This window comes from Geospiza fortis, unplaced genomic scaffold (genome assembly GCF_000277835.1).
Source record: "Geospiza fortis unplaced genomic scaffold, GeoFor_1.0 scaffold524, whole genome shotgun sequence".
NCBI classification, from domain to species: Eukaryota; Metazoa; Chordata; class Aves; order Passeriformes; family Thraupidae; genus Geospiza; species Geospiza fortis.
Genome location: NW_005054437.1, coordinates 199,172 through 210,903, shown reverse-complemented (window position 1 = coordinate 210,903; position 11,732 = coordinate 199,172). Strand labels below are relative to the sequence as shown.

Here is an 11,732-nt window from a genome sequence, read left to right as displayed (position 1 = left end):
GTTCTGAACACTCTCCCTTACCAGCACTTTACTCCAGTCTCTTTCCATGAGCAGAAATAAAGGAAACGTCTGCACGTTTTAATAATCCTGACTTGGCCAGGGTGGCCACGGGCTGGCAGGCAAGCTCTGACAGATCAATGCAGGCCTTTCTGCTGCTGGGCTTCCGCTCCCCGCAGGCAGCAGCAGAATCACGGAATATCTGTGCCAACGGCCCAGTCTGACCCGCAGCGGCACAGGGACGCTGCCAGCTCCGGGCGCGGGCAGAGCAGCGCCCCGCGGGGTGGAGGGGATCTGTCAGCGGGATGGAGAGGTGGCAGCAGTGCCGCTGGTCCCGGGCACACCGGGGGGGATGCACCGTGCTGAGGGGCCAGCCCGGCCTCTCCCGATCCGCATCACCCACGCTCCGCGAGGGATGTCAGTCATGAAGAGTATTGCTAGAGTACTACTCAGTCTAACACATCATGAAGCTCAGTGTGGAATACAAAAATTATCCCTCAGCTTTTGTAAGGAATACACAGGCCATTTGCTTATACTTAATTTATCATTCCTATATCATTCCGGTATTCCCATAATATACTGATAGAAACACACAAGTAATAATGCAATGTATCACTTACTTTGGGTAAGGAAAACTGCCACTATCAAGTAGCAACAAACAGAAATAAAACATTTCACCTCAGCCTATTTGTAAGAACACACAAATTCAGTCTTATCTACACAGAGATACTCTGATTCTCCTTATTCCATCTTCCTGAACTGCTCTCCACAAATATTTTTTTATGCTGTCCCCTGCTGCTGAAGGAAATAGGCTTCCTTTCAGCTGTGCCTTCCAAGGGAAACTCCCTCCTGATATCTCAGGTCTGTAATACACAGCTCTTGCAGAATGCTGGAGGTAGCTGGCTACATTATCTGGCCTCTGCTACCCACAGCTAGTTGCCTGAATGATCCTTCTCTTTGTGTTTTCTGAGGCATGAGCTTCTTGTCACTTGCTTTTCCTTTTGAAGAAAAAGGAATCAGCAGTGGAAAAGGTAGGTGTCTCTGGAAACTTAGCAGCAGAGACACGTAGGGCTTATTCCTCCCAGCTCTCACAACAGACAGCAATTCATGCCACTAACTTGTGCTTTTATCCCACCTTAATGTATCATAGGCTTTACTGAAGGAGAAAATTTCTGGAGAAAAGTGATTACAAGAGGATCTCAGCCACTATTAAAACAAAATACACTGAAAAAAAATCATTGTACACTGTTGAGTTCTCAGAAGCTCAAAGGACATGAAAAGTCTTAACCAGTTTCAATCTAAAAGGCCATTTCACAATGCGCAAGGACTAGGCTCATGAATTTTTAAAATTTATCTTTTTGTGCTACTCCTCTTAATATTGTTTCATAGGATACTTAGTTTGCTCAGGCACAGAATTTTGTCATTGGAGAATGTATTCTCTTAATGTCTTCACATTCATGAGCTTTGCTCAGAAATATTCTGTGATTTTTCCTCCCTGTCAGCTTCATAAAAATTCTGAGAATCTAGATAGTTTCCCTACCACACAGGCAGCTGGAATATTGAGCCTGAAGGGTTGCCAGCTTGTGGATAAACTCATCTGATACCTTCACAACCTAACTAGGAGAGAGCTGAAATTTTAAACACAATTTATTAGACTTTGGTTTGGCTCCTTTCATCACACCGGCGGGATGTGGCGCAGAGTGGGCAGGGCAGAAGTGGCCATTAACGTTTTTAAGACGCTTTGAGAGCTTAGAAGAAATAACTTTTAGTTTCGTTGGCTAAATGTGCCTCTTCCCTTTTCCTAGTGCCTGGTGAGAGTGAGCGCTCGCTTTCCTTTAGAGGAAATGTAAATTTCCTCCATGACGGCTTTTCTGGGAGGGAGTTCCTTAATTTATGGGACCGCATCCTAAAGGGTGCTTAGAAATTCCCGCACTTGCCTGTGCAGTGTAACAGGTTTAGCCTTTTGTTAAGCAATGTACAGGTTTAAACTTTAAACTCAACAAGAAGTTGTTTTAAAGTATGTGCTGCTTAGAAAAAATATGAGGTTGCGATTTCAGTAGTTACTTAATTCTTGGATTTCACTCTGTGTTATCTCTTGAATGCGGGAAATGACATTCAGTGGAGAGCATAGCTTATAATTGTATCAAAATGCACAAATGCAGCTAATTCTAAATTTTGTATAACTTGAGAATAATGCTCCTTAAATTTACTTTTGGGGACGATATGATGTAGTTATAAAATGCCAATGCTAGATGTTTCCTTGGGAAAGCTAGTTTCAAATCAAGGTTGCGTGCTGTGGAGAAAAGTGAATTTTTCAAGAAAACAAGGTGTATTTAACTTGTTTCACAGGCAGATGTAAATATAACTGCAGTTTAAATATTTCCAGTGTGTTATATGATAGGTTAAGTTTTCAGAAATGAACTTGAACAAGAACTTCTCAGAAATGAAGCAGGAGTCTTATTTTCCAGCCCTTGAGCCTCTTTTTGGTGAACTGAAACCTGATGGTTTTTGAGTAAGAAAACATTTGGTGTTTCTTTAAGCACAGAACACCAGCTCAAATGAAAAAAAAAGTGAGCTAATGAAGAACTTTATTTTTGGCAGGTACAGCTAAAAGCTAAAGCTGTAACACACCCATGAGTGAGCAACACTAGTCGTGTGCATCCATGGCCTCTGTGCCAGTAATTCCAGACTCTTACAACCATGTCTTGGCAGAGTTGGAGTGTTTGGATCCGTTGCTTTCTGCACTCAGGTTGGATTCCAGTCGTCTTAAGGTGAGTTTGTGGTGTGTGGCTTTTTTTTTTTTTTAATTTTTTAAAAAATTCAAGTAATGACCCCATTTGGCTAATTATTTGATTAAGCCATAGGATTAATCTAACTCTTTTTGGGGTGTATGCATGCTATCTTAGTGGCGGAGGGAGTACTTTGGGAAGAAAGAGTAAAGATAATGAGCCGTGTTGCTCTGTGTGTGTTTCCTTAATGCAGCTGTGGGTGACACAGCCTGACTCAGCTTACACTGTTTGCTTCAATTGCAAAGTGCTGTTTAATGATCTTCACTGCCAGTGGTTCAGGAGTGGTACACAGAGCTGGCAAACAATGAAGCCTTTAAAAACCCCACCATAATAAATGTAAGAAAAAGATGCTGTGATCAGAACTTACCAGGTTATGCATTATGATTTTTATTCCCTCAGTGCACGTGTATAGATGTGTCAAAGAGATGGCTGGCTCTAGGCAGCTCAGGAGGAGGACTGAACCTTATCCAGAAGGATGGTTGGAAGCAAAGACTCTTTCTCACTCACAAGGTAAGGATAAAAATTTTAAATGAAAATTTCCAAAAATGGGGCTGGGAAAGAAACATTATTTGAAGTTTATGTATTTTAAGAGTCAATAGGTGCTTTCAGCTTACTGGGTTGTCCAAAGAAGGTGAAGTTTTGGACTGCTGTGTTTAAAATAGGTTGTGGTTCTGGAGGGTATCCCCAGAGTGTGTTAGATTTCATAAGGTGTGAAAAATATTACTTCAGAGTGTCAGACCTTTGTTTTTCAAATTCTTACTTTTTAACAGCAACAACGAAGTCACCTGAATATTTAAGGATCAGAAGAAAATTTTGTATATGAAACTAGAGCAACTCACAAGTAGATAGCTCCCAGTGTTTGAATGTTCAAACTGTGACATACCTGGATAAGTGAAGAAAAGATAGGCTGACTTACTGTTGCTGGAAGAGATTGTGAAACAGAGATTGTTATTTGTACAGCCAGGTGCTATTTCCTAGGAGCCACTGCTGCTTCCAGTATAGCATGAATGCAGCCAGTTTATTAAGGCTGGGAGCACCTCACTTAATTCTGTCAAAACAGCTTCCAAAGGTGTGAGGACAGAAGAGTGATTTCTGTGCTTCCCACATCAGAGAATGCACTGCAGTCCTTGCTCTTGATGTTGTTGTGCTGTTGTCAGCTGCCTCTTGGAGTAAACTCAGTGTTTGCAAACAAAACCCAAGCAAGCAGTGAAAACCAGCCACATCACAGCAGAGTGGTAGCATCTCTTGGCATGAATCTGGTTTATAGCTTAAAGATGAAAGCTGCACGGTGGTAGTGGCAGTACAGGAACAAGTTTTACCTGCTCTTACTCCTGTGCTTGCTTTCAGGAAGGTGCCATTTCCCGGGTGGCCTGTTGTTTGCATGATGAAGACTATGTTGCTGTTGCCACCAGGTGAGTGGTCTGCTCACAAACCTGAGCACTGGATTAATATTTTTAAGAAGCTTCAAGTTTCAGATGTGACAGCTGCTGAGAACTCAGAGTTAATTTACCAGGTTAACTGGTGGAGGCCACTACAGGATAATTTTCTGCACAGACAGTTTGCTTAATTTTTTTTTCTGGAGCAGTCATTCTAGAGTTAAGTATTATTTCTCTAACTGAACATGTATGGCAGAGCTCTTGCATGTGAAATTATGATGATAAATGTCTTTCTGAGACCTTTCAGCATAAAAAGAAGCATTTTCATTAACATGGTAGAGTGAGATTGATGGTTAATTCCATTTGCATTTATTAAAATCCATTTAAATGTTTTTCTACATCCTCACTTCCAAGTGTAATAACTGTAAGAATAGCCTTACAAAGCTGCTTGTACATTGCAGTGCAAAGAAGGACACTTATTCTTCTGCAGAATTAAGTGTGACACTTGTTGAAACCATGCAGCCTCAAACAGAACCAGCTCTGAGGCATGCTGCTTTGCTTGGGTCTCCTCTTGCTTTGGGAAGAAACATCTTTATGAGAAGACTTATTTTCAACTTGTATTCTCCTTTTAACTTGTTGTAGCCAAGGCCTTGTTGTGGTTTGGGAGCTGAATCAAGAACGTCGTGGGAAGCCAGAACGGATTTATATTTCCTCTGAGCATAAGGGCAGAAAAGTCACAGCTCTGTGCTGGGATACAGCTGCCCTTCGAGTTTTTGTAGGAGATCATGTGGGGAAAGTATCAGCCATCAAGATTAACACATCGAAACAAGGGAAGGTAAAATGTTGCATACTTTTTTTCAGCTTAAGTCACAGGGGGTGATGTGGGGAATCTTTGTTTATTTTGGCAAAGTGGAGCAGAGCAGGACTTGCCAGCTAATGAAGTTCTGGTGGCTTTAACTGTTGGGATGAAGAACCAGTGTCTTGAGACAACCGTAGAGATCCTGACCCATGAACTCACCCCATCCTTATTCTATCTATTTTAGTAATGCAACTAGAAAATGCTTTCAAATGTTCAGAATTAAAAACTGGTCAATCTCCTGCTTCTTGGAATTCACAAGTATCAAAATTAAGGGCCTTGGTGTTTCTCAGCCTATTGGATTCCTTAGACTCCAGCTACAGGTTCAGCTGTTTGTTTTAGTCCTCAGTTCAGCTGTTGGTCAGAGAAAGAGCAGTCCCAGACCCTGATTTTGCTTGGCTTTGTCGGGATGCTCTGATTGTTAAACATTTGGATCGGATAAGATAAATGGTAGGTGGTCATCGAGCCTACATGCTTTATATTTTGTGCAAAGGACACACCTGTTAGTGATAGCAGCCTGATTTCTAGCCCTTGAGTGTTCTTTAGCTTTTACTTCTACTGGGTCCTTTCTTTTTAATCAGTACAAAGGAGCAGAACCTGGAAATAGTTGTGTTTGTCTGGGTGCTTTCTGGCCCTCATGGAAGATTTTGATGGAAAATTGACTTATAAGTAGCAAGACCATTATTATATTTAAATAAAGAGCAGGGAGGGGGTGGGGAGGGGCGGCGGGGGAAGTCAGCTGTGGGAGGAGAAAAGGGTAAGGCCCATGGAATCTGTGTCTGTTCATGTCTGTTAAAGGAGCAGGACTGTTGGGTTTCTCAGATAATGCAGTTAGTCATATTCCTAAGCAGGGAAAACACCAAAATGGTGACTGTCTGACAGCAAATTGAAATGCAGTTCCCAGTAGTTTCCTTATCCATAAGTCTATCTGAGACTGCTCATCCACCCATGCAAACGGAGACACTGGTAGGATAAATAGTATGTGGATAGTTTGTGGTAGGGTAACAGAGAAGGTGAGTTTGTGAATAATTTAATTCCAGTAGAAGTTTTTTTTTTTTTGTATCAATTAATCCCTCTGGTCTGTTTCCATAAAATTGCTAGCTCAGTGTACCTGTGGGGAGAACTGGAAAAAAAGCACAAAGCTTACAATAGCAGGCATAAAACTCTCTCTTAATGTTACAGGAAAAAACTCTTTATAAAGAAATATCAAGATGCTACAGGGATATGACTCTTTTTTTCTTTAATCTTCAATATTGGTTTTGGGAAAAGGAGGATTTAGATTTCTATGCTTCTGAGTATTGTAGCCTTGCTTTGTAAAGACAAAAAAGAAAGGCACTGCTCTGTCTTATGCTGTGTATTCATAGCATACATGAGTCTTTTCTGAGTTTTGCTGTTTTAACATAATGAAACAGTCTTTACTTTGAACTCAAGACCACCAGCATGTTTTCTCTTTTTTTTTCCTTTTTTAACTGTAGGCTGCAGCTACTTTTGTGATGTTTCCTGTCCAGATTATAACCACAGTAGATTCTCGGGTGGTTCAGCTTGATTATTTGGATGGAAGACTGCTCATATCTTCTCTTACCCGCACTTATTTATGTGATACTGAGAGGCAAGTTCTATTTTATTTCTGAAATAATGGACTTCAGAGTCACACACAGTTTCTGAAATTACATCAATGTCTCTTTACCTAGCTCATGCTCCCTCAGTCTGTTTCTGAAGATGCTGGGAGGGGTAGTGTCAAAAGTTTTACTGAAATCAAGATAAACAACATCTGCTGTTCTCCCCTCAACTACCCAGCCTGTCATTCTGTTGCAGAGGGCTGTTAACATGAGTTCCCTTCCATAAATTCACACTGACTGTTCATAATCACTGTCTTATTTTTCATGTGATTGGAAATTATTTCTGGGAATGTTCCCACCTTCCCATCACTAGGTTGAACAACTGGTTCTGCTGAAAAAAAACCCTTTGATCTGAGCATTCATTTCAGTTAATGAATATTTCTGCACCCTGTCTTGTATAAACTTTGGGCAGGCTTTGTAATATTCATTACAGATTTTTTTAAGCACCAAAACCAATTCAGTGGTGGCGATTAAGAAAAACATAAAATTAATTAGAGCTTTTATTAATGCTGCCTTACTTAACAAGTATATTTTTTCCCCTCCAGAGAGAAGTTCTGGAAGATTGGTAATAAAGAGAGAGATGGAGAATTTGGAGCATGTTTCTTCCCTGTTGGAAAAAGCAGTGGGAATCAGCAGCCATTAATATACTGTGCTCGACCTGGCTCGAGGATGTGGGAGGTGAACTTTGATGGGGAAGTGCAAAGCACACATCAGTTCAAGCAGCTGCTCTCATCACCACCTCTTCCTGTTGTTACTCTCAGGTAGAAACATGAGTGTTATCAGTGTTAAACTTGTTTGGGATGTCCTTAAGACTGAAAAGACTAAATCAATTCCTGCTTCAGTCAAATGTTAATCCTAGTTGTCATCTTAATACAGGCTCCTCTAAGAGGTGTAGCCAGTAATTATCAAAAATGCCAAAACCTTGGTTCTGCAGCTATGTCTGTGAGCGCAATGAATGCTGCTGTTATGAGACTATATTTATTTAAGCCAGCCATGCATTTATAGGATTAAGAATTTTAGAAAGTAATGGTATTGTAGCTATACTTATACTTGATAATAATTTTATTTTGCAGGCAGGATCCTCATTATACTGGTTCCAGCTGCTCTCCACAATCTTTATCTTTCTCCAAGCTGCTGTATTTGACGTGAGTATTGACAGCATAGCTTCCTGTTGATAAAGTTGGCTTAAAAAAATATATATTCTCCTAATTTATATTACCAACTTCAGGTTTTTGCATAAGAATTTCCCAAGTATCCTGCTAAGCCTGTCTCACATCTCACTTGCTATGCTTAAGCCAATGCAATCTCTGCATATTTTACATTTTTTTAAAATTTTACCTATTTTATCACAATTGACTGTTGCTTCATTAACATATACTTTAATTGCAGTGAGCACTGTGTGGTGACCTGGACAGAAAGAGGCATTTATGTTTTTCTTCCCCAAAGCCTTCAAGTCTTACTCTGGAGTGAAGTTAAAGGTAAACTAACGATTCTTAAATGTTGCTTTGTAACATTGTCTGTTACACTGGTCATTCCTGAAGTCCTTGCCTAACATGGAAACTATTCAAGCTCAATTTTTGCAGCTGGATTGCAGAATATTTATAAAAAACTTGTCATCTGTCTGGTATATCCTTGAATATTAACCATCTCTGTGCCTCCTCCAGCCAACCCCTCCTTCCATAGATCTGAAAACATGCTTCTGGAGAAACAAAACATGGTGTAGAGTGACTCATAAGATACAGTAGTTAAAACAGAGGTGATTAACCTGCAGTATCCTTTTCTCTTTACTCAGGCTCATTGTCAGGTGTCCTATGAAGGATAAACTGGCTGCTGAAAGTTTAAAATCTGGGTTTTTTTTTTCTCTAAAACCTGCTTAAATTGCCTAGAAGGAATATATTTATTTGGCAAATGAGTGAAGCCTCATAAACAGTGGTGTGCTTGGTTATAAGCAGAGTCCTACAATAGTTATTGTCAGTCAGTCTTTCCCCTTCTCCCCATTTTGGTGTAAAGTTTGCAATACCTTTGTTGTGGAGTGTTTGCATACAGCATTAGTATTGTATTTGAAAACTTCTGGAAGACCAAAGTTGTTTTTTTACCAGTGAATATTTTCCTTCTGTTTCAAAGCTAACAGTTATGTATTTATCATCTTTATCAGGCTTTAATTTTTCATCTCAGAGCAGAAGGAAACTTTTTTGTAATTTAGTGTATTTTTTGAATGTTTTCTAGAAATGCAACTCTGGAAAGTTTTGACTGTTTTATAGTGGTGAGGTGCTAGGTCAGCACTCCTCAGTGTTTGTTTTCCCCATGCATCTCATGCTTTTCACTCATTTGCAGTCAGGTGGGAATATGCTTTCACCTTCTTTCATGGACAGAAAGGAGTGTTGATTAATGACTTTAGTCCTTCAGGTGTTGCTATGTGTGTGGTTTTGCAGATATTCAGGATATTGCAGTTCACAAGAGCGAGTTGTTCTGTCTGCACACAAATGGGAAAGTTGTGCACCTCTCCCTCCTGCTGGTTGATCGCTGCATAGAGCGTCTGATGAGAAGAGGATTCTGGACCCTCGCTGCCAGGGTCTCTTGTCTCTTCCAAAATTCAATTGTTTCTTGCAGAGTAAGTAAATACCTCCTTGTAAATGTTCAATACAACATCACTGTTTTTCCTGTCATCCCCCTCCGCAAAGTTTCATGGTCACTGAGATTCACTTTGTTGGAGTTTTTAAAGTTATTTAAACATTATACTTTAAGGATGAAAATCATCCTGCATATATGGTATCCTTTGTTTTCACATGTGCATTAGAAATAATGCTTCTGTTTCACTGGGTGCTTTTAGGCAAGAAAAAATTTGCCTCTAGACAAGCTGGAGCACTTGAAGTCTCAGCTGGATGCTTCGACCCAGCAAGATCTCACTGCACAATTGGAAGAACTGATTGCAAAGTTGGAACCTCTGGATTCTGCATGCAGTAGTAGAAGGAGCAGTATTTCATCTCATGTATGTGTATTGGTAATGCTAAAAATGTGATCTACAGGTTTTATCTGTATGGCTTGAAGTCACCTCATTGCTCCCTTGGAAGATGAGGCTTTCATTTCTACCCTGTCTACTCCATCTCGTAATGCTGCATTCAAAAACTAGGTGTGGTGAAGAGGTATGAAACACCATTACTTGCATTCTGGAAGCTCAGACCTCTGCCTCTTTCCCATATTATTTTAGGGCTAATGGCTGAGATGTGGACAAAGATTGGTACGAAGATGGCTTTTTCCACAGCTCTGTTTAATGTTTTAATGTGCTTCAGTAAAGATAGTCTTGGTTATAACTCTAGTTTTATATGATGAAAATGAATGTCTGAGTGATCAGAGCTATCTTAGCCCTATGGAAAAAATTGTTGTCTCTAAGAAGCTTAAGGAGAAAGCTCTAAAAAAAATAATCAAAGCATATTTCTAATAAGTATACAGCTGCTTTGCAAGAAAGGGGAAATGTTTCATAGTTTATACAGTATCAGCTCCTGGTTTCACATTATTAACAGTGTTTAAAAGGAAAGTTTAAAAATCCAAGTAATGTAAATACCATCTTGATGGGGCAGACAAGTTTTTCCATTAGCCACTGAAAGTAAACCTGTAGACTGACCATGAGCAAAAAAATGTGTGTTGGTCCTGAAACGGAATCGTTTTGTGGGGTCTGTAATCGTGCTAGCTGGGTATGGCTGACCAGCAGGAGGACAGATTCTTGGGTATGCAGCTACAAAAGGGTGAAGTGACAGTCTTGACTGCAGGACTAAAGCTGAGGTGGGTTTTGCCTTGCACTGGGTACAACAGTTGTTCCATAGGCTGCTTTCCTAAAAGCAATTGCAGCACACACATCTTTTTAAAGGCACTGAACTGCACACTTGCTGGCATCTGTGCCCTGTTCCATTCTGGATATGGTAGAAGTACTCTGTTAAATAGGAGTTTTCCAGGCAGTGAATTATGAAATGTTCTGAGGTTGTTTGTGTAGGTACAGTTGGTTGAGTTCACGGCAGAAAGTTGAACAAGGAAGTGCAACTCACACGATGTCTAACTCCCCTCCTTGGTCTGACAGGAAAGCTTCAGTGTCTTAGACTCTGGAATCTACCGTGTTATCAGTCGAAGGGGCAGTCAGTCAGATGAAGACTCCTGTTCCCTCCACAGTCAAACATTCTCAGAAGATGAGAGACTTAAAGAATTTCCTGCACACCATGAAGATGAACAACTAGAACTTGGTAATGCTTCTTAATGAAAATGTTTGTTGACTATGTTTGTTCATTCTACAAGAATTCGTGTTGGCTCTGTGCTCTTACTTTCCACTTTCAAGTTATTCATTATTAATACATGTAATGTGATCAATTGAAAGGGTCACCCCACCTTCCAGCCAAAATCCTTCATGAAAAATTAGGTTGAAAAGGTGTCTCCACAAAATCCAGGCTTGAAAGCAAACAAAACCCAGTGAAACAAAAGGTCCAGAGGGCTTAACCAAGCATGGGCTTCACTCCAACTTCCCCCTCTCCATGTGTAATCGAACATTCGTGCTAAGATTCTTTCAGCTGTCTATGCCAGTATCAATTGAGCTTCAAACAAGATTTGTTTGCTGCCAGTATCCTTTTGTAATATTTGTTCCAGAAAATAATTTCTTAATCTGGATTGTGGCTTGCATTTCTTCAGGGAAAGCAGAAGGATTCTCATAAGTGTCCTTTTCACAGGGTCTCCTTTGTACAGGGGATCATCTCTTACACATATAAACATTAGTGGAGGGGTGCTAGAATAGTTAATAACTGACATTTAGCCCATGCAGGGAGCTTTTTTATTTTATGACAAATGCCTGTCACTGGGCTTAAGCTGGAGTGAGACTGTAATGGGTCTTGTTCTCTGCTCTGTTTGGGATTGGAAGGGGATGCAGAAACCTGGGATGATGAGGAGCTGCCTTGGGACTAAGTATGATAGAGAGGCTTCCCTATAAAAAGGCTGGTTTTTTAGCTTTGCAAGGAGTAGGTGCCAGTTGAGGATGGAGAGAGTTTGGATGCTTTGGAGGAAGCCACACTGGGGAGGGAGAGCGCAGAAATTGGTATTTAGTCCCTTGTCAGTAGTG

General features: G+C 40.4%; 1 protein-coding gene across 2 annotated transcripts in view; it reads left to right on the top strand.

Annotated features, from left to right (window-relative positions):
• The first annotated feature begins 2,598 nt into the window (after positions 1-2,598).
• The window catches only part of HPS5 (HPS5 biogenesis of lysosomal organelles complex 2 subunit 2), an 18,043-nt gene continuing 8,909 nt past the window's right edge, over positions 2,599-11,732 (top strand). For both annotated transcript variants that reach the window (XM_031062083.1, XM_014309550.2), the window contains exons 1-11: positions 2,599-2,768; positions 3,186-3,296; positions 4,134-4,198; positions 4,805-4,997; positions 6,494-6,627; positions 7,183-7,398; positions 7,711-7,782; positions 8,027-8,115; positions 9,070-9,248; positions 9,468-9,626; positions 10,710-10,869. In XM_031062083.1, coding sequence (XP_030917943.1) covers positions 2,661-2,768; positions 3,186-3,296; positions 4,134-4,198; positions 4,805-4,997; positions 6,494-6,627; positions 7,183-7,398; positions 7,711-7,782; positions 8,027-8,115; positions 9,070-9,248; positions 9,468-9,626; positions 10,710-10,869 — 1,486 coding nt within the window. In that variant the 5' untranslated portion in view covers positions 2,599-2,660. The remainder of the gene's footprint in view (positions 2,769-3,185; positions 3,297-4,133; positions 4,199-4,804; positions 4,998-6,493; positions 6,628-7,182; positions 7,399-7,710; positions 7,783-8,026; positions 8,116-9,069; positions 9,249-9,467; positions 9,627-10,709; positions 10,870-11,732) is intronic.